This window comes from Ochotona curzoniae, unplaced genomic scaffold (assembly GCF_017591425.1).
Source record: "Ochotona curzoniae isolate NIBS_2020 unplaced genomic scaffold, NIBS_Ocur_1.0 scaffold_3208, whole genome shotgun sequence".
Classification (NCBI taxonomy): Eukaryota; Metazoa; Chordata; class Mammalia; order Lagomorpha; family Ochotonidae; genus Ochotona; species Ochotona curzoniae.
The window spans coordinates 3,165,728-3,186,205 of NW_024467106.1; the positions used below are offsets into that span (position 1 = coordinate 3,165,728).

The window sequence follows — 20,478 nt, forward strand, 5'->3', positions numbered from 1 at the left end:
CCCTACCAGGCCTGCTTCATGAGGGGGACGCCTGTGACACCAGCATCCCATGTGGGCACTGATTCCAGTCCCAGCTGCTCCACTCTGATCTGGCTTCTGGGAAAGCAGCAGCAGATGGCCCGAGTTCCGGGCTCCTGGCTTGGCCTGCTCTCTCCTGACGCCGAGAACAATCAGGAGAGATTCTAACTGCCTTTCAAATACATCTTTAAATCTCCCCTCGGAGTGGTGAGGCATTCCAGGACAGCCGCGTGAGCCCTGGAAGGGGTGACTCTGTTCACCATGCTTACACAGCACATGAAGGGGGCCCTACCACTAGCACACTGGGGCCTCAGCCCTCCCCCACTGCCCCAGGGGAGGCGTGCCTCATCTCCCAAGGAAGGTGGCCATAGCCCCTGGCCCTGTGGGCATGACACTGTCCTCACCCAGGAGCCCGGGACAGTTCTCAAGGCCACCGTGGCCTCTGGCAGTGATGGCGCACACACTTGTGCCCCCAGCAGTAGGCACTGCTTGGCACTGCTCCCGTCCCTGCTTTCTTGCCCAGCTCTAAACTTGACCCCTGGGTGGGGCTGTGGATCCAGAAGCCAAGATGAGTGCCAGGTAGTTAGACCTGCACAGACAGTCCCAGGAGCAGAGTGGCTTCAGGACTGGTAGGACAGAGTGAGGTGGGGTGCTTCTGTGCCAAGTGGGGTTCCCTGCGGTCCTTCCACCTGCAGCATGGGAGACCAGGGGCCTTGGAAGCTGAGTTCCCATAGTACGTGTGCCCAGCCCATGGCAAGCAGCCTGGAGCAGGCTCAGCAGCTGCCCAGCTCCGCGACCCGTCCGGGGGTCAGGTGGGGGTGAGGCACAGATCAGTGGAAGTTGTCGGGGTTCCAGAGTGCCCCAGCGGCCCTGCCAGTCTATCTTCAGGCCCTGCTGCTGGAGCTGACCCTCCCTTCCTGGCCCCAGGCTGTGCTCACTGTCCCCTCTTGCAGTGTGCCAGGCTGTCTTCTCCAGCTTTTCCCTGGGGCTCAACATATGAGAACCCCCAAAACTCTGACACCACCATCCTGAAGTGCCTGCCCTGTGCGTTAGTTGGCAGGCCCTGCTGGCACGTGTGAATTCGTCCCTCTGCCCTGCGACCACTGAGCCCTACAGCAGTGCTAGTGCAGGGCCCACACGTGCCCCCTTGCCAGGGCAGGCATCTCTTACTGATGGAAATCCTCCGCCCAGGCAGGGCTGTCCACAGCAGACTGCAGCTGCTTCTCCTGGCCCTGTGCACCCTCCTCCGAGAGGCGGGCAGCGAGAACGGGGGACTCTGGGTGACTCTGGGACGTCCCCCAACCCCAGCCGAGCCCTACCACGGCTCACAGCCCCCTCCGCTCTCCCCGTAGATCTGGTGCTGTACTGCGAGGCCTTCCTGACCACCTACCGGACCTTTATCACCCCCGAGGAGCTCATCAAGAAGCTGCAGTACAGATACCCTTCCCACTGCCCGCTCACCCCTCGGCAGGAGCTCGGGGAGGGAGGACGGGGCCCAGGGACGGGGTGAGCGCCATGGCTCTAGGCTCTGCCCCTCCTCTTCCTCCTCTGCACAGTGGGATGCCACGATGGGCCCAGCTCAGTAGTGCTGCCCGGGCTGCACAGTGACATGTCCAGCCTCAGGGCGTTGGTGGTGGTGAGTGCCAAGCAAGCAGGACTTGAGGCAGGCAGGCCCTGGTGACTTCAAGGCAGCTGACCTGTGAGTGGACAGCCTCATCCACAGGCGGCCTTGGCTCCTGTCCTCCCCTGCCCATGCCTAGGACAGGCCACTTCCTGCAGTAGTTGTCACAGAAGATCCTGGGGACTTGGAGGGGCCTGTTTAGGTTGCCTCCTCCTTGAATCCAGGCCTGCCTGTCCTGCCAGGCTCACTCGGAGCCCTTAGCCTCCTCCCAGCCCCGTGGCCTGTGACTGCCCCCTGCTGGGCAGCTGTTCTCATTTGGGGCAGAAGCCCCAGGCCTTCTCCAGTCCTCCAGTGGGCTGCTTGGACCGGGGACAGCCTGGCATTAAAGGCGAGTGGCCAGGCAGCATCCAAGCCAGAGCTGGGTGCAGAACACCCACTGGCCCCTCCGCCTCCTGGAGCCCTATGGCTCTGAGGGCATATCTGGCCTGGAGCCACTGTCCTCTACCTGCTGGGAACAACAGGCCTGACCCAGCTCTGTCCCTGTGCACCTGGCCCAGAGGCCAACATGCCCGGGCTGGTCAGTCCTCCCATTCAGCCACACACCCCTCCTGCTACGGCTGTCACTGCCTTAACCCACACTCCACGTACGAGAAGTTCTCTCCCTTCGCCGACACCTTCAAGAAGCGCGTGAGCAAGAACACGTTCTTCGTGCTGGTGCGTGTGGTGGACGAGCTCTGGTGAGTCCTCAGGCTGTGTCCCCGGGCTCCCTGGGCAGGGGGACAGCTTGGCGGGACCCCACAGGCTAGGCCTTTCTCAAGGGGGCCTCCCTCGCCACCCCTGCGGAGTTGAGGCCAAGTGCAGGGCGGGGCTCGTCAGCGCCTCTCGGTTACCTGTCATGGGCACTGGCGTCGGACCAGTGCAGCTGCCTTTCCTGGGCAGGGGGGACCCGGGGAGCCAACAGATTGGTCCTGCCTCTCTGTGTCGGGGTGAAGGCCTCAGGCAGTGGCTGGACAGCCAGGGAGGGGTCCCCCAGTGCAAGAAGCTGGGCTCCATTCATTGCCGAGCTCCCCCCCGGTGGGCCTTTTGGGAGGGTACCCATGCACAGCGCCTGGCACTGATGGACAAAGAGGCAGCCACACCAGGACTTCCTCACTCAGTTCCCAGCTCTCCTGGTCACTGCTGTGTGGCCCTCGGGGCCCAGGTCTTGGCTGCTGCCTTTGACCCTGTGCCCCTTGGCCCCTCAGCCTGGTGGAGCTGACAGAAGAGATCCTGAAGCTCCTGATGGAGCTGGTCTTCCGCCTGGTGTGCAGCGGGGAGCTCAGCCTGGCCCGCGTGCTCCGCAAGAACATTCTAGACAAGGTGGACCAGAAGAAGCTGCTGAGATGCGCCAACTCCGACCAGCCGCTGGCCGCCAGGGGAGTCGCGGCCAGGTGATGAGCCAGCCCCGTCTGTCACAGATCCCGCCTTGTCTGTCACCATTGTATGTCGCGGCACCAATGAGGCAGTTGTCCTTGTCCAGCTGTCCTCTGCCACCCCAAATGTCCCCAAGGGTCTGTTGGAAACCCCAGTGTGGGCCTGGCCAGAGGCCCCTGCTTCCAGAAATGTGTGGCTGTAATAGCTCGGCCTGCATTCACACAGCACTGTCCCTGCTCCCACTGGCCATCTAGAGCTGGCTCAGACCGGGTCCCCAGGATGCCTGAGCCCTGGAAGCCCGGTGCTGGGAACTGTGGACGTCGGCAGCAGAGGGAGGAGGGGCCCAGGGCTGCTGCAGCCCTGGCACCGGCAACCAGCCGCTCTGCAGCTCTGTGTCCCTGGCCCCAGGTCTGTCCCCTAAGCTGCCTCTTCGGGCCCCTGTTTTCCAGGCCAGGGACCCTGCATGACTTCCACAGCCATGAAATTGCAGAGCAGCTAACGCTGTTGGATGCTGAGCTCTTTTATAAAATAGAGGTACGGCCCTGCCCCAGGGAGTCGCTGCCGGCGCCCCCCAGGCTCCCGGGGAGTCGCTGCCGGCACCCCCGGCTCCCGGGGAGTCGCTGTCGGCACCCCCGGCTCCCAGCAAGGCTCCGTCTGATTTCTGGCCTCCCACAGATCCCTGAGGTTTTGCTTTGGGCCAAAGAGCAGAATGAGGAGAAGAGCCCCAACCTGACGCAGTTCACGGAGCACTTCAACAACATGTCCTACTGGTACGGTCGCCACACCAGGCTGGGCTGCTCCCTCGTGGGTGTGGGTGAGGAGATGGGGCTGCCTGCCCCCCGGCACGAGCTCCTGGGGATCCCCCTGGGTGTCCGTGAGCCAGCAGAGACGGGCTCCAGTAATGTCTTTATCGGGTGTGGGAGTCCAGGTGTGCCCCTCCCTGTGTGCTCATGCTGCTGGCCTGGGCAGCAGTGAACACATCTGCTGGGCTCCCACTTCTTAGGGCCCCATGGCTACCTCCAACTCCTGCCTTGTGCTAAGTATGCGGTATCCCAGCGTGCCTTGTGGGGCCCCTCCACGTGGCCATGGCCCCAGGAGACCACAGGGAGCCAAGGCCAGCTTGCGTGCCCGCTGCCCACATGTCACATACAGGCTCAGTCTGGCTTTGTCCTGGGCTGTCACTGAGACCCCGAAGGTTCCTTGCCCTGTTAATCACCCTGCCAGCTGAACTCTCTGAGGAACTTTTCCGGTCCCCACCATGCTTGGGGTAATGCCTGTCAGCGGCAGCTCCTCAGGGCCCCACTAAGCCTTCAGGAACAAATCTAAGCCCCTGGCACAGGAGGAGCCAGGACCCTTGAGCTCCTGGAGCAGTGGCAGGGGCTCGCAGCTGGGGCAGCCACTGCGCATGCGTGTCCCTGTGAGCGTGCCCTGGGCTCAGTCCTGGCTGACTCCCGGCTCCCACAGGGTCCGGTCCATCATTATGCTGCAGGAGAAGGCCCAGGACCGGGAACGGCTGCTCTTAAAGTTCATCAAGATCATGAAGGTAAGAGTGGCCCAGAGACCTGGGCAGCCCACCCACACGCCTGGCACCTGCCCTCACGGCCCTTCCTCCCTCGGCAGCACTTACGGAAGCTCAACAACTTCAACTCCTACCTGGCCATCCTGTCCGCACTGGACTCAGCCCCCATCCGCCGACTAGAATGGCAGAAGCAGACCTCGGAGGTGAGCGTCACCACGCACACGGGGGTCTGGCTATCCACCAGCCTGCCCGGGGCCTCCATCATGGCCTGGCCCCTGCAGTCTCCCGTTCACCCGTGTCCCCGAGCGCTGCCCTGAGCCCTCCTGGATGGAGTCCGCAGGGTCTGCAGGTGCTAAAGGCAGAGAGGAAGTGGGGACGGGGGACCCGAGGAGCCCAGGACAAAGTGCACACCTAGATAGTGGGGTGTCCCGGCCACTTGGCACATCACAGGCAGCCGTGTGGCCGCAGGGACTGTACAAAGGCCAGGCCATCTGCACCCTGGGGGAAGCTCAGATCCAGACAGCGAAGGCCCAGGGCTGGGGAAGAGCTGAACCCTTGTCCCTTGGGCCCACGAGCCCACGGGGCCACGCACAGCTGGGCTGCCCAGCACACATCAAGGGGCAGTCACAGAACAGTATCTGCACAAGTGGGTAACCTGCACCAGGGTCCCAAGGACACAGGAAGTGCCAAGGAGGCAGAGAAGGCTGCCTGGAGGAGGTGCCCGCCAGTAGTGAAGGGCTGCCAGCCCCAAGCTGGGAGGGAGACGGTCCAGCTGCCTTGGGAGTGGGAACAGGAGCCATGTGTGACTATGTGTGTACATATGTGTGCGTCAGCCCCAGCAACAGCACCCGGGCAGGGCTCAAGTCGGACGTGGTTACAGCAGATTGGGGCAAGCCAAGCAGGCTTGCAAAGGGCTAGGCTGACCCTACCGTGCCCGGCTGTCTGGACACGGCTGACCACACCCTGCCCTGCCCCACCCAGGGTCTCGCCGAGTACTGCACGCTGATCGACAGCTCGTCCTCCTTCCGAGCCTACCGGGCCGCCCTCTCGGAGGTGGAGCCTCCCTGCATCCCCTACCTGTGAGTAGCAGCCTTCCCAGAGCCCTGGGCTGGGTGCATGGGGGCGCAGCCCGGGGTGCCCTCACCCAGCACTCACCCCATCCTTCCCCACTGCCAGGCTTCCATGCCTGCACACAGAGGGTCCACCCATCCAGCCACTGTGCGTGTGCCTGGCAGGCCTGCACGATGGGGCGTCCCGGGCACCTGGCCCGAGTGGTTGGTTGTCTGGGTCCCTGCGAGTTAGGGTGCTGCCTGCACAGAAGCCCCTGTGCCTCCACCGCAGGGGGCTGATCCTGCAGGACCTGACCTTCGTCCACCTGGGGAACCCCGACCACATAGACGGGAAGGTGAACTTCTCCAAGCGCTGGCAGCAGTTCAACATCTTGGACAGTATGCGCTGCTTCCAGCAGGCGTGAGTGCCCGGCGGGCGGACAGACGGGCGGCGGGGCGGGCCCGGCTCCCGCTTCCAGCAGGCGTGAGTGCCCGGCGGGCGGACAGACGGGCGGCGGGGCGGGCCCGGCTCCCGCTTCCAGCAGGCGTGAGTGCCCGGCGGGCAGGTGGGCGGCAGGTTGGCCCAGCTCCCAGTGCAGCACCGACCTCGGGCTCCTGTCCTCAAACCCCAGAGCCCCCAACCCCTGCGGACAGCGTGCTGCACAAGGTGGCCCCCACACACAGGCCAGGTGGTGTGGGCATTACCGGCTGTGTAGCCAGGCTGAGTGAGCGGTGGGCTCCCCGAGAAGGCGGCAGTGGCCAGTTCCCCATCCCCACTGACCACCTTCCCCACCGCAGGCATTACGACATTCGCAGAAATGATGACATCATCAATTTCTTCAACGACTTCAGCGACCACCTGGCTGAGGAGGCCCTCTGGGAACTGTCACTGAAAATTAAGCCCAGGAACCTCACGAGACGGAAGACAGACCGGGAGGAGAAGACCTAGGAGCCCCCCAGGCCTGGGGGCCGCCCGCACTGCACTGCCGGGCGTCGGGGCCACGAGCCCAGGTGACCTCGGCTCCGTGGGCCGCTCCTCCCCGAAGAGCAGGGTGAAGACAGCCAGTCCGCGGGGCCCAGCACTGCCCGCCAGCTCATGACCGAATTGTTTTTGCTTTCCTGTCTCTGCCACCCTCTACACCCCCAGTGGGAGCAGGACTGAGTCTGTGAGCAGGCCAGGGAATGGCCAGTTCCCCTCCCCTAAGCTCCCCAGCCCAAGGACCCTGCTGGGAACAGGACGGCAGAGCAGGCAGGAGTGCTGGCAGGCGAGGTCTCGGCAGCACGGGGCCAGCCCTCCCGCCTGCCCACTGGCACTCCCTGCCGCTTTCCTGCTGGGGATCTGGAGGGAGAGCCCCGAGTCCTCCCACGGGTGGCCATGTCAGGCCAGCTCAGCCGGGGCCTGGGGACGCCGGCAGCCCTTCCTTCGCACTTGCTGTGTGCCTTAAACACCACCTCCCACCCTCCCAGGCCCTCGCCGGGTCCCTTGGTGCTTCCCAGGAGCCCTGGCATCTCTGAGCAGGCTGCCGCGAGGCTGGGGCCAGGCCAGGTTCCGGAGGTGCCAGGGCAGGTGTCTCCCTGCGTCCTCGCTGCTCAGGTTGACAATCCAGGCCCACGGGCTCACAGGAGCCTGCATGCCCAGGTCAAGTCACGGGGGTGAGGGGGCCGTGGGCAGGTGCAGGCTGGGGTCAGCCTGCACAAACCAAGAGCAACCCGCATCTGGTTACCACGTGGATGCGTCCAGCCAACCATGTCACTTTGAGTCCTTCCTGGGTCTTCAAACCGCTACTTTTACACAAGAGCGCAGGGGCTGTGTCCCCTGACATGTGTTTGTTCTGTACATAGAGGGGAGAAGGCTGGCGGGCAGTGGGGCAACCCCCCTCCCGCCACACCCCGCCACCTGTCACTTTATTATTTAAAGCGTGTGTGTGTGGAGCTGATGGCGCGTGAGCTGTTGTGTGGGCATGGATTTTCCATTTCCTCCCTTCGTCCTTTCATTTCAGGCCTGCCCTCTCGCCACCAGCCCTCCCCTGGCCCACAGATGCTGCCGTGCAGGTGGGACCCTGGGCACAGCGGGCAGACATGGGCTCTCCCTGCTGCAGCCCTAGGCAGCCCAGTGCCCTGAGCAGCTCGCAGGGACTCCGGCAGGACTGCAGCGAGAGACAGTGTGTGGTTTAACTTATTGGCCCAGGGGCCTCCCGCACAGGTGTGGCCTGTGCTGTGGGGTGGGCGGAGCTGCGTCTCCCAGTGTTGTACCATAAACCCTGCAGCTCAGCTGTCTGATGGTAGCGTCTTCCTGCAGACATTTCAGACCTGTAACTTTTATATGAAATGAAATAAACCGCACCGACAGCCGTCCACAGCACCTGCTGCTCTGCGCGCCATCTGACACCCACACTGCCAGCCCGGCTGGAGTCTGGCTCTGGGGGCTCCTTTCCAGAACTCTCCCTGGGTCTCATGCCCAGCACCATCCAGTGTGAAGAGCTGCATCTGTGCCGGACGTGGTCGCAGCTCAAGGCCCTGCGCCCGTGGGAAGGCTGTGTGAGCCCCGGAGCTCATGGGTGCCCTGCAGCAGGCCTTGAAATGTGCCATGTCCGTCTCACCTGTCCGAGGCCACTCAGAGCACGTCCCGGCAGCAGCAGGGCCTCTGTTCCTCTCCAGCCCTGGCCATGGCTCCGCCACATATGCCTCAGTTTCCCCACTGCCTGCCATCTTCCAATTTGATCAACGAATACCCCAGGTCCCCCCACTCTCCCACACCAGCCAAGTGGGCACCTCTAGGCTAGGCCCCCAGCCAGGCCTGGGGATCTACAGATGTGACCAGGGACAGCCCCAAGGGGTTCTGCACCAAAGAGCCTCATGGCCTTGGGGAGGGTGTGGCCAGGAGGGGCAGTGAGCTGCTGCTTGCCACTGGGATGTGCCAACTACAGAGACGGGGGACCCCAGTGTGCTCACATCTGGGGGCCCGTTACACAGGACTGGACAAGGCAGGGCTTGGGATGACTTCGACAGGCGGCCTAAGTGAGTGCCTTCCACTGGCTGCCCACTTCCCCCGGCTACCGCGAGGTATCAACTCCCGAGTGGACACATAGCAGGTAGGGGGCCAGATGCTCTGCAGACATTTCCCCTTGGGCCCCCCTCTGAGGGGAACATCTTCACAGGGAAGCCACAGCAAAGCCAGAGCATCCTGGACACTGGGGGACCGGGCAGGTGTGCCAGCATGGCCCTTCAGCGACCGGACTGCCCCCCCATCCCCGAGAAAAGGGACCAGCCACCCTTAACTCAACCTGGGACCCCCAGCCCAGGCTTGGCTGGTGCAGGGTGACACTGGCTCGGTGTCCTCTACGGACACAGACCAGCCGCGCTGCAGAGCCAGGACGGCCCTTTCCCGACACCTTACGACCTCGCCACACCAAGCGCCTGGTCTAGCCCTTTCTGTGCCACCTCCACTCCCGGAATCCCAGGTGCCGCCCGTTCCTGACGCCTGAGCTGGCAGGCTTCCTGCTCCTGTGGCCCGCCCCGTCCTGAACGCGCATCAACCAACTGAAAGAAGAAAACCTACACTCACCCGTATAACCTCAGAACAGCCTTTCCTAAAAGTACACCAGAGGCCGGTGCTGTGGTGCAGCTAGTTAGGCCTCTACCTACGCACTGACATACAGGTGCCAGTTCAAGTCTCAGCTGCTCCATTTCCAATCCAGTTCTCTGCTAACATGCCTGGGAGCAAAAGCAGGGAATAACGCAAGTGCTGGGGCCCCTGCACCCACATGGAAGACCCTTGGGCGGGCTCAGGCCTGGCCACTGCAGCCATTTGGGTAGTAAACCATAAGATGCAAGATTTTCCATCTTGCTCTGTGTAACTTGTCTTTTCAAATCATCCTAAAAGGGGGAGGGGTCCGGCACAATAGCCTAGGGGTTGAGTCCTCACCTTGCATGCATCAGGATCACATAGGGGTGCCACTTGTGTCCCTGTGGCAATATTCCCATCCAGCTCCCTACCTGTGGCCTGGGAAAGCAGTGGAGGACGTTCCAGGGCCTTGGGACCTGTCCCCGCGCGGGCGCTTGGCTCCTGATCAGTGCAGCTCTGGCCATTTCAGCCATTTGGAGGCCATGGGCTTCGGATTGGCGCAGCACCGGCCGTTGTGGTCTCCTGGGGAGTGAATCATCAGACAGAAGATCTTCCTCTGTCTCTCCTCCTCTCTGTTTATCTGACTTTATGATTAAAAATAAAATACATCTTCAAAAAAATTAAGTAAGCCTAAGGAAAAGCGGCTTTATCTTAACTAGTTTATCTTAATAAGTGGGATGTTTCTTCTAAGATGTTGGAGAGCAAGCTTGCGTCCACTGCTGAGTAGGCCACTGCCAGGTGTCCAGCTGGGGTGCCACGCCCAGCACCTCAGGCCTGGCCAGGAGTCACTGGAGCAGGTGGGGACCCTGTGGCGATGACAGAGGTGACCCCGGCTCCCAGGGCTCGAGCACCCCACGGGGCAGCCAAGAGGGAGCAGCACTTGTGGTAAAGGGGCTGGTCCAGGGCTGGTGTGTGCAGCTTACACCACCAGCGGTTCAAATCCCAACTTCTCCACTTGCAATCATGCCCTGCTGATGCACCTGGCAAAGCAGAGAGGGTGGGCGAGTGCTTGGGGTCCCTGCACCCACGTGGGACCTGGATGGGGTTCCAGGCTCCATATATATATATGTATATATATTTAAAAGGAAAACTTACAGAGAGCCAGGTCTTCCGTCTGCTGGTTCACTCCCCAAGCAGCCGCAACGGCTGGAGCTCTGGAGCTGAGCCAATCCAAAGCCAGGAGTCAGAAGCTCTTCCAGGTCTCCCACGCAGGTGCAGGGTCCCAAGGCTTTGGGCCATCCTCGACTGCTTTCCCAGGCCACAAGCAGGGAGCTGGATAGGAAGTGGAGCTGCTGGGATTAGAACCAGCATCCATATGGGATCCCGGTGGGTTCAAGGTGAGGACTTGAGCCACTAGGCCACTGCGCCAGGCCCACAAATGTATTTTTTAAATATATGTATTTTTTATTGGACATATATACAGAGGGAAGGAAAGATAGATCTTCCTTCTACTGGTTCACTCTACAATTAGCCACAATGGCCAAAGCTGAGCCAATCCAAAGCTAGGAGCCAGGAGCTTCTTCAGGGTCTCCCATGTGGGTACAGACCACAAACAGGGAGCTGGATGGGAAGCAGGGCCACTGGGACTCTAGCCAGCACCCATATCGGATCCTGGCGCATGTAAGTCGAGGACTTGACCTCTAGGTTACAGCACCAGGCTCTGCCTTTTACGTAATTTTAACAGGACCCGGTGCAATGGCCTAGTGGCTAAAGTCCTCACCTTGAACATGCCAGAATCCCATATGGGCACCAGTTCTAATCCCAGCAGCTCCACTTCCCATCCAGCTCCCTGCCTGTGGCCTGGGAAAGCAGTCAAGGACGGCCTAAAGCCTTGGGACCCTGCACCTGCGTGGGAGACCTGGAAGAGCTCCTGGCTCCTGGCTTTGGACTGGCAGAGCTCCAGCCATTGCGGCCACTTGGGGAGTGAACCAGCAGACGGAAGACCTTCCTCTCTGTATGTCTGACCTTACAATGAAAATAAATCTTCAAACAATAATTTCAACAAGCAGCAGCAGCCACATCAGGTGTCAGGTGCACCGCCCCAAGTGGCCCACAGGGGGCGCCCCTCCCCAAGGAGAGGGTGCAACATCCCCACACACCAGGACAGTGCACAGGTCCACGGACACGTGTTCCCCAGGGGGTGAACCACAATGCCGTGTGTGGGCAAGCAGGCACGGGAATCCACGCACAGGTCCCTGATCCTGCTAACAGAAACTCCACGGCGCTCACAGGACACAGGCAGCCGACTCCGGGGACAGGGGACGGGAAGCAGTGTTTACAGAGCGGATCCTGGGACCTTTGTCCAGCTCTGTCCATTCCCTAAAAATCAACAAACCGCTGGCATTTTGCGAACCTGAACTTCCCCTCCGTAAGCTGTGTGAAGACAGGTTCCCAAACCCTGCGGGCTGCTCCCCTGCAGCTCCCAGGGCACCATGCCCTGCAGACCCTCCTCCGCCTCCTGTGGCCGGCGCGGGGAGCTCCCTGGGCCACACACGCTGAAAGCACCTTGCAGGGGCAAGGGGTCCTGCTTTGGGACCCTCCTTCTCCCTCTGGCCAGGCTCCCCAGGCAGGGAGGGGGTATAGACAGCTCCAGGGTGGGAAACACTGCAAAGCTGCTCCCCGGAAGGGGCAAGTGATGAGCAGATGCACCTGACTCTGAGGCTCCAGCAAGACAAAAGGGCTGAAGGGAGTGGTCAGGGCAGGTGGGGGAAGCTGTCACCTCATCTGAGCCCCAAAACAGTGGTCGGGCCGGCTACCCCGCGGGGGAAGCCTGGGGCTGCAGTTTGGGTGGGGGTCACAGCTAACATGGTGAGCCAGTGTGCAGGAACCCAGCTTCCAGGACAGGAAGCCAGGCAGTGTCTGAAAATCGACGGCTATGCTGAGGTGAAGCTGCAGGCGGTATGGCACAGTAGATGAAGCCACCACCTGCAGTGCCTGCATCCTAAAGGGTGTGTAAGTCCCACCTGCTCCACTTCCCATCCAAGTTCCTGCCAATACGCCTGGGAGGGTAGTGGAGGATGGTTCAAGTCTTTGGGCCGTGCAGCCGTTGGGGAGACCCAGAAGCAGCGCCACGTTTTGGGTCAGCTCAGCTCCTCATTTGGGAGTGAGCCAGCAGATGAAGGAGTCTAGCTCTCCTTCAAGCAAAGGACTGAAACACGGAGCGGCGAGAGGTGCTTCTCCGCCCCCACAGCCACCCCGGCACCGGAAGCTGGCCACGGCAAGGACAAAAACGACAAGAGAGTCCCACTCGGCAAACGCCAACAGACAAGCAGCCACAAAGGACAAGAAGCCACACACAATGGGTTTATTTCAGGGACAAAAACAGATCTCAACACTCCACGGTCGACAGGCGTCACCCCCGCCGGCCTAGGGTCACATCCAGCAGCCAGGGAGGGAAAAAGTCAGCCAACCCGTAACAGACCTACTTCCTGAAGGTAAAGAAAAAACCCAGCTTGAAGACATTCTCCTGTCCACAGCTTTTCAAAGAAAATACTTTCTAAAACAGCAAGAAACTGATTGTAACAAAATCCAAAAAAGCACCTGCCATGTGACACTAATGGCACAGGTGCCATTTTCCTACTCGGAAAGCTGAAAACTCCACCAGGGCGAATCGATAAATAAGCCACTGTGTTTATGGAACAGTCCACCAGTCAGTGCCCAAGTGGAAGGCAGTGCCAGCCAACCTCCCAAGCTCTGTGTGTGAACTCAGCACAGGTTCTAAAACTTGCTACAGAACCTCAGGTTTTCACCCTTGAAGACAACGGCAGTTAATCAACCCGATGCCCTCCCCAGGCTCACAGCAGCACAGGGCAGGGCCAGAGAGGAAAGCAGGTGGCAGGTGCCCGTGCGCGAAGCGACCCGCTGGTTCCTCTGTCCAGAGCCAGCAGCGTCCAGGGGTGGGGTGCCAGTGGGTGCCTCCAGGGCCGAGCAGCAGGGGGCGTGCCCTGGTCATCCACGAGAAACAACCCGTCTCGAGGCCTTGGAACCCACAAGTTGTTCTCATCCAGCAATGACTTCAAGAGTGACGGGGAAGCTGCCCAGAGAGGCGGCTCCGGAACGACGATGCCAGGAGAGGCGCTCAGGATCTTCCCAGCACACGCCCCACGTGAGCCCCTGGGAGCCAACAGACCCCACTGACTAATGGGAACAGGGGCCACTGCCGTGGGGTGGGTCCTTCCGCACGACCAACCCGGCAGACAACGAAGGCCACAGCCCCAAGGACACTGGGGAGGAGGCACCCATGCGACTAGGCACTCGTGGACGCCGCAGTCCCACGGTAAGTACAGAGGGGGCCCTGGGGCCACAGCAGAGGCCCCCTCCTCTGGCATCCTCGGCCCTCTGCAGGCAGCTACCAGCTGCCAGCCGGCATCAGGCCCACGGACTCAGGGCAGGTAGAGGGCCACCACCACGTAGATGACCCAGCTGACGGACACGAAAACCCCAAACAGCAGGCTGAAGAGCACAAGCGCACGAGCCTTCCGCGACGCCTCCTCGGCCTGGCTCAGGTCACCCCGGCTCAGGGCGGCGCGGGTCTGCAACGGGACGAGATGGCGGGCGGGGAGGTCAGCAGTCGCGTGGGGTCCCAGCCCCGCCCAACACCCCAGCCTCAGCTCCTACAACCCCGAGGGCGCCCCTGAAGCTGGGGTCACTGCCAATGCAAGAGGCCGAATGAACTGCTCGGGGCTCTCAGCTCCTGGCAGAGCCAGAACCCACAGGCAGAGCAACCCGCAGGGCCTGCACAGCTTCCGGGGGGAGCTGAGGGCTCCCACGGCCATGCCCTGCTGGCTGCCTCTTCCACCTCCATCAGAACAGCACCAGCGGGTGCCCAGTGCTACCCCGGGCCGAGAGAGTGTTCAGGAAGGCTAAGGACAAAGATGGGTGGTTGGATGGGTGATGGGTGGTCGGTGGGTGGATGGGTGATGGGTGGTCGGTGGGTGGGTGATGGGTGGTCGGTGGGTGGATGGGTGATGAGTGGTCGGTGGGTGGATGGGTGATGAGTGGTCGGTGGGTGATGGGTGGCGCTGGGTGATGGGCTTGGTTGGCTGGCATGGTAGAGAAACCTTGCTTGAGTAGATGGAGGTGAATGGATGGATAAAGAGAAGGACGGGCTGGCACCTCGACCAACACAAGTGCCCACGCAGTGGACCGTGGCACTTGTCAGTCAGCCACACTTCACTGTTGGATGTTCTCACCAGAAGTCAGAGCTGGGACCGACAGCCGGGAGGGGAGAGGAGGGCAGAGGCACCCACCCCACCCGATACCCCCAGATCAACACCACCCACTCCCCAACACCCACCCACACACTACACCTATACCCCCCACACCCTAACACCCGCCCACACACCCACCCACACACCCCCATCCACGTGCATACGCCCCACACACCCTCCAACCCCACCACCACCCACCTCCTCTCACCCCCCCACACAGCAGGGTGCCGCCTTGCCAGGCCTGGGCTAGGGAGGGCTGTGCCCAGGACGGCCTGCCAGCCGCCTTCCTACCTCGTAGGAGTACACGATGGCGATGCAGCCAGTGAGCAGGCAGCAGAACAGAGTCACCAGCACCGACTCCATCATGAAGTCCTTGGGCACGGGCCGGTGCTCCACCGCCGTGGGGGCAGCCACCGGGCCACCGTACTGCGGGGCAGGGCCGCGAGGTCAGGGCAAGGACCCACCGCTCCAGGCCACTGCCAGGCCTCCCTCCTGTACCCCCCGACAGGGCCCAACCTTGGCAAGCTGCACCTGCCGGGGAGACCCTGCCCATTGGCCCACCCCGCCCAGGCTGCTGTGGCCTCTCCCTGTGCCGGCTCCATGACCAGACCTGGAGACTCCAGCACCCGGCACTTACCACGGGGAAGGAGTAGGTGGCAGCGGCAGTGGCAGGCTGCGGGAAGAGTGGGGACGGTGCGGGGGCACCCGGATAGAGCGCAGTGGGCGGCGGCGGGTACAGGGCGGCTGGCGAGGCTGTGGGCTGCAGCAGCACCGGCACTTGAGGGTAGGGCGGGTACAACAGGTGCACGGCCTTGGGGTCGGGCGGCGCGTAGGGCGGGGGCTCGCCCAGGAAGCCGATGTGCGGGGCCCCGCCAGCCGCTGCCTTGGGCCCAGGCCTGGCCTCGACGCTGGCGGTCCCGAGGTCGGCTGCAGGAGTCTGCCGGGCCGGCTCACTGGCCTCCACGGCCGCTGCCCCCTCCTCGTGCGGGCCTGCTGCGTCGTCTAGCAGCTGCGGGCGGCGCGGCAGCTGCGGGAGTGCGGGGTGCTCTGGGCTCCTGGGTTCCACAGGGCGCTCTGGGCTCCCGGGTTCCACAGGGTGCTCTGGGCTCCCGGGGTCATCCCGGACGGTGGAGGGGCCGCCCCCTTTGGTGTCCGGACCTGGAAAGAAATGGCAGTGTGTGAGGCGGGAGGGCGATGTGGGACCCGGGGACACGCAGCCACAGGAGAACCAGGAAGACAAACCCCACAGGGGCGGGAGCTGAAGGTTCTGGGGTGACTAGTCGGTCCAGTCGTCCCAGCTCAGCAGAACCAACTGAATCCTGACGCCTCTCCCAGCAGGGGAGCCGGAAGCGTGCTCTGAAACTAAGAGGGCCGACTCCTGCTGCAACCCAGGACACCAGCAGGGCCCAGGATGGCAGGCCAAGGACACATGGCAGCGCGTCACAGCGGCCAGGACAAGACCCAAGAAGCAGACACGGGTGCTCATGGGAAAAGACGCCAACCCCAAGAAGTCCAGAGGTGGGTGTCATGGCATAGCCAGTTAGGCTGCCACCTGCTAATGCCAGCGAGAAGCAGTGAAGAAGGCCCGAGTTCCTGGGCTTTTGCACTCACATAGGAGACCTGAAAGAAGCTCCTGGCTCCCGGCTTCACAGCCCACCCCTGGTAACTGACGGCATTTGTGGAGGAAACCATCAGATGAAAGATCTCTCTCTCTCAAATACATACATAAACACACACACAAAGTGATAGCCACTAAAAAAGTCCAAAGAAAGAAAGAAAGAGAAAAAGCAGGGGGCCCCATGTGGTAGCCTAGCCCCTAAAGTCCTCGCCTTGCACATGCCAGGATCCCATATGGGCACAGGTTCATATCCTGGCTGCTTCTCTTCCCTTCCAGCTCCCTGCCTGTGGCCTGGTAAAGCAGTCGAGGATGGCCCAAAGCCTTGGGACCCTGCACCCTGCCCTTGGAGACCCAGAAGGAGCTCCTGGCTCCTGGCTTTAGATCAGATTGGCTCAGCTCTGGCCACTGCGGCCACCTGGGGAGTGAGTCAGCAGACCGAAGATCTTCCTCTGTCTCTCCTCTCTGTAAATCTGCCTTTCCAATTACACTAATAAATTAACCTTTAAGCAGTCAATGACAAACCCACAGAAAAGCCACCAAAGAGAAGGGACCAGGAGCCATCACTACAGACGCCACAGACCCCCAAGTCAGAAAGGGGTCCGTGTGCACAGCCTGGGGCCCGCAGAGCTGCAGCACGCGCACTCCTCCACAGGAGGGGTCAGCCCCCAGTCTCCCCGTCAGCACCATCTCTCCACGGACGTGTCTGACCCACGCCAGGCTTCCTCTGCAATCAATCCCAAACTAGACAGGCAGTTTTCAAAAGCCAAGACCCCGGCACAACTATGGCGGCATAGTAAGCTAGGCTTCACCTCCAACGTCAGCACCCCCTGAAGGCCACAGGTTCAATCCCAGCTGCTCCACTCCCCAGTCCCTGCTAACGTGCCTGGGAAAAGCAGCAGAAGATGCCCAAGTGCTTGGACCCCTGCACCCACATGGGAGACCTGGGTGGCAATCCGGGCTCCTGGCTTTGTCCTGGCCCAGCCCTGGCTGCTGCTGCGTGGCCATCTGGGAAAGTGAACCAGCGGATGAAAGAGCTGTGCCTCTTGGCTCTCAAACAAACAACAACAAAAAACAACTGTGGGAAATGGTACTGCAAGGTGTTTGGGGCCAAAGTTCCACTTGGAGGCATTGCTGCTCAGTGTTCTGACACTGCGGCGTCTTTCCCAGCCCAGCCCTGCCTCCTCTGCAGGGCAGCGCTGGCCCTCCGCGCCCTCCCTTAGGGCCGCCGACCGCCACCATGACCCGTGCCTTCCACGGCCAACTGGGCCAGCCAGCACCTGTCCCCGTTATCAAAACAAAACCGCAGCGGCCTGAGGTCTCGCCAGGGCGAATACCAGGAGAGCGCACCGCCGCCAGGGAGTAAACAGGAGCGGGGCAGGGCTGCGGGCGACCCGGAGGCCGGAGTGGAGAGGGGGTGCGCCGCGAGGCCCGGGCAGGGGTCGTCCAAGCCGGCCGGCCGCCCCTTCGTCCCATCCCGGCTGGAGCTGCTGCGGGGCCGGGACACCCCACTCGACTCCTGGGGCTCCGGGCCGGGAAGGGGCTTGGAGGGGCCGGCGTAGGGGCCTGGCTTCCCCGACGGACGCAGGGCTCCGGCGCAGACGCCCCGCGGGTGTGGGGCGTGGGGTCCTCTCCCGACCCCGCGGGTGTGCGGCGTGGGGTCCTCTCCCCGACCCCACGGGCGGCCGGGGGGACCTGGCCCAGCCGTGAACAAAGCGCACGGAGGCGGCGCCCGCCCGAAGCCTGCTCCCCCGGGCCTCGCCGCTCCCGCCACCGTGCCCTGCAGCCCCGACTCCCCGCGGCGGCCTCGGGGGTCCCCAGCTCGGGGCAGGGGGGTCTGCGGCGCGGGGCCCACCCGCCCGTCCCCGCGCCCCCGCGCCCCCGCGCCGCGCTCACCTGGCTCCATGGCGCGCGGTGGCCGGCCGGCGCCTCCCGTCGGGCCCGGCTGCGCGGCGCGGCCGGCTCGGGTTTCTTGGCCCGGCCCGGCCGGTTAATAATTGACCGCTGTTTGCCCGCGAGCTGCCCTGTTCCGCGCCTCGTGCCGGGACGGGCTGGCCGGGGAGCTGCGGGGCCGGCGCGGGACGCAGGCCGGGCCACCGGGGTCAGGGCGGCTTCCGGTGCCCTGCAGGGGTGAGGGGTGGAGCACGACCCTCCTGCGGCCGCGGCACCTGCGCCCTGTGGGGAGGGGGTGGGCGTGGCGTCCTTCCTTCTGACCTTTTCCCGTGAGAGAAGCCAGAAATACTCAGCTGAAACTTCCCAGGAGTGATAAAAGAGCTCCTGCAGGAACTGGCATGTGCCTGGTGTTTAAGAGTCCTGCGCGTTGGAGAGCCTGGGTTCGAATCCCGACTCCAGGTGCTAACTCCCAACTTCCTACCAGTGCAGACCCTGGAAGTTTTCAGTCCCTGCACCCACGCGTGACGGCTGGATCCCCCACAGCCACAGGGGTGTGAGAGCACACACTCCTTCCAAAAACAAGAGCCGTGCATGTTGGGCTCTGTGTTTCCTGGCTAGTACACAGTTGGGGATCTTGAAGGAACTCCACTGACCTGGGACAGCCGGTGGCCTCCCCCAGCTCACAGTCCTTCCCACTGCTGGCTGTACGGGGGGATGGGAGAGGTGGGGTCCCCAGGGACCAAGCGGGAAGAGGGGCATCTGCTGATTCCAGACCACCTGTGACTGCCTGGGGACACGCTCCGTGCAGCACTGGGATAGGGGGCCCAGGGTCCAGGGTCACTTGGTACTTCTTTTTTAAGATTTATTTATTTTTATTGCAAAGTCAGATATACAGAGAGGAGGAGAGACAGAGAGGAAGATCTTCCATCCGATGATTCACTCCCCAAATGACTGCAACGGCCAGTGCTGAGCTGATCTAAAGCCAGGAGCCAGGAACTTCCTCCAGGTCTCCCACATGGGTGCAGGGTCCCAAGGCTTTGGGCCGTCCTCGACTGCTTTCCCAGGCCACAAGCAGGGAGCTGGATGGGAAACAGGGCTGCTGGGATTAGAACCGGTGTCCAGGGCCCGGCGCAATAGCGTAGTGGTTAAAGTCCTCGCCTTGCACATACTGGGATCCCATATGGTCGTTGGTTCTGTTGTGGCTCCCTGCTCCCCCACCCTTCCTACCCAGCCCCGCACGGGAGATGTGCACAGAGCCGTGTCTCTGCCTTCAGCCTGGCCCAGCCCTGGACGTTGGGAGTCTGTGGGGGGAGTGACCCCGGGGTGGGAGAGCTTGACTCAGCGGTCTTAAGAGAACCAGCTCTAGGTCAGTGTGTGGGAAAGGGAAATGGGACCGTGATACGTTGGCACAGGGCCGAGAGGAGGCAGCGACAGAGGGGGCCAGGGTCGCGGGGGCACCGGCCGGGGCTGCAGGATGCCGTCGGGCAGTCCGCTGGCTCGGCTCTGTCTCACACGGAGGATCTTCGTACAGACTCACCGCAGCGAGGCGTGAGTCGGAAAGAAGGGCTCCTGTGTGAGCGACCAAGGGGGGAAGGGTGAGGCCCGCAGCTCCCTTCCCCCTCCGGAAGATAAACCGAGGCACGCTGGGCGAGCCAGGTGGGCCGGTCGGCTCGCCACGATCCAGACGTTGATTCTGTCCCTTCGTATGGAAATAGGGAAAACCCCTGTTTTACATTTTAAAGGGAACCTGGGCCTACTGTTAACTGTCTAATTCCTCCCCGACAGGTGGGGCACCTGGGGCTGACCTGGCGCCCGGGAGGTGGCGCCCTGGAGGTGGCGTCCTCGTTGGCTGGGATCACCTGCTCCACATGAGTCGGGGAGGATTGGCACCGGCCAGGAAGCAGAAGTTCCAGTCACAGCAATCATTAGTTTTAATTGAGTAGTTTTACCACTTTCTGTGCTGTGGTTTATTCCAACTTGTAAAGATCTAGCTCTCCCATCCGGCGCCCGTATATGATCCCAGCGCATGCAAGGCAGGGACGTTAGCCCCTAGGCTACCGCAGCGGGCCCAAGACAAGGAATTTAGCTGCTAACCTACCACACTGGGCCCAGTATATAGCTTGTTAGAGACTGACTTCTCACTTTTATGGCAGAAAGGCTGGTGGTTAAGTTGGAGGATATTTTGTGATGAGTCAGAAGGGATAATGGGCAGTTAGGGACTCTGGTCATGGTAAAGTTACCTTTTAAAATGTAAAATCCTGTTTCTTCCCACATCCCAGCTTTCTAGGAGCACAGGCTCCCCAGCCCCCCGGCACAGAACGCGGGGACAGGACCCCCGTCCTTCCCCCCCAGCCCCCTCCCGTCACCAGGGCAGGAGCCCTGTGCTCCCTTTCCTAAATAAATTGCATTTTGCAATGTTCATGTCCCTACGAAAATTCTTTTGCGTGAATCAAGGTTGCTGCTATGTTTCCAAGTCCCCATAACAATTTTACCTATTTTGTGGAGTTTGATGGAG

At 62.1% G+C, this 20,478-nt stretch overlaps 2 protein-coding genes across 7 annotated transcripts in view; one reads left to right on the forward strand and one right to left on the reverse strand.

Moving 5' to 3' along the window:
* The window catches only part of RAPGEF1 (Rap guanine nucleotide exchange factor 1), a 110,119-nt gene extending 102,277 nt beyond the window's left edge, over positions 1-7,842 (forward strand). For all 6 annotated transcript variants that reach the window (XM_040963743.1, XM_040963744.1, XM_040963747.1 and 3 more), the window contains 10 exons: positions 1,371-1,455; positions 2,284-2,376; positions 2,884-3,069; positions 3,502-3,586; positions 3,728-3,822; positions 4,517-4,595; positions 4,673-4,774; positions 5,553-5,650; positions 5,913-6,041; positions 6,419-7,842. In XM_040963743.1, the coding sequence (XP_040819677.1) occupies positions 1,371-1,455; positions 2,284-2,376; positions 2,884-3,069; positions 3,502-3,586; positions 3,728-3,822; positions 4,517-4,595; positions 4,673-4,774; positions 5,553-5,650; positions 5,913-6,041; positions 6,419-6,569 (1,103 nt within the window). In that variant the 3' untranslated portion in view covers positions 6,570-7,842. The remainder of the gene's footprint in view (positions 1-1,370; positions 1,456-2,283; positions 2,377-2,883; positions 3,070-3,501; positions 3,587-3,727; positions 3,823-4,516; positions 4,596-4,672; positions 4,775-5,552; positions 5,651-5,912; positions 6,042-6,418) is intronic.
* Positions 7,843-13,177: 5,335 nt separating this feature from the next.
* On the reverse strand, positions 13,178-17,976 carry PRRT1B (proline rich transmembrane protein 1B). The gene is made up of 4 exons (XM_041004665.1): positions 17,304-17,976; positions 15,093-15,613; positions 14,747-14,881; positions 13,178-13,777 (listed from the first exon to the last, which is right to left on the reverse strand). The coding sequence occupies exons 1-4, from the start codon at positions 17,974-17,976 to the stop codon at positions 13,628-13,630; spliced, it is 1,479 nt and encodes a 492-aa protein (XP_040860599.1). The 3' UTR covers positions 13,178-13,627.
* Positions 17,977-20,478: the final 2,502 nt, after the last annotated feature.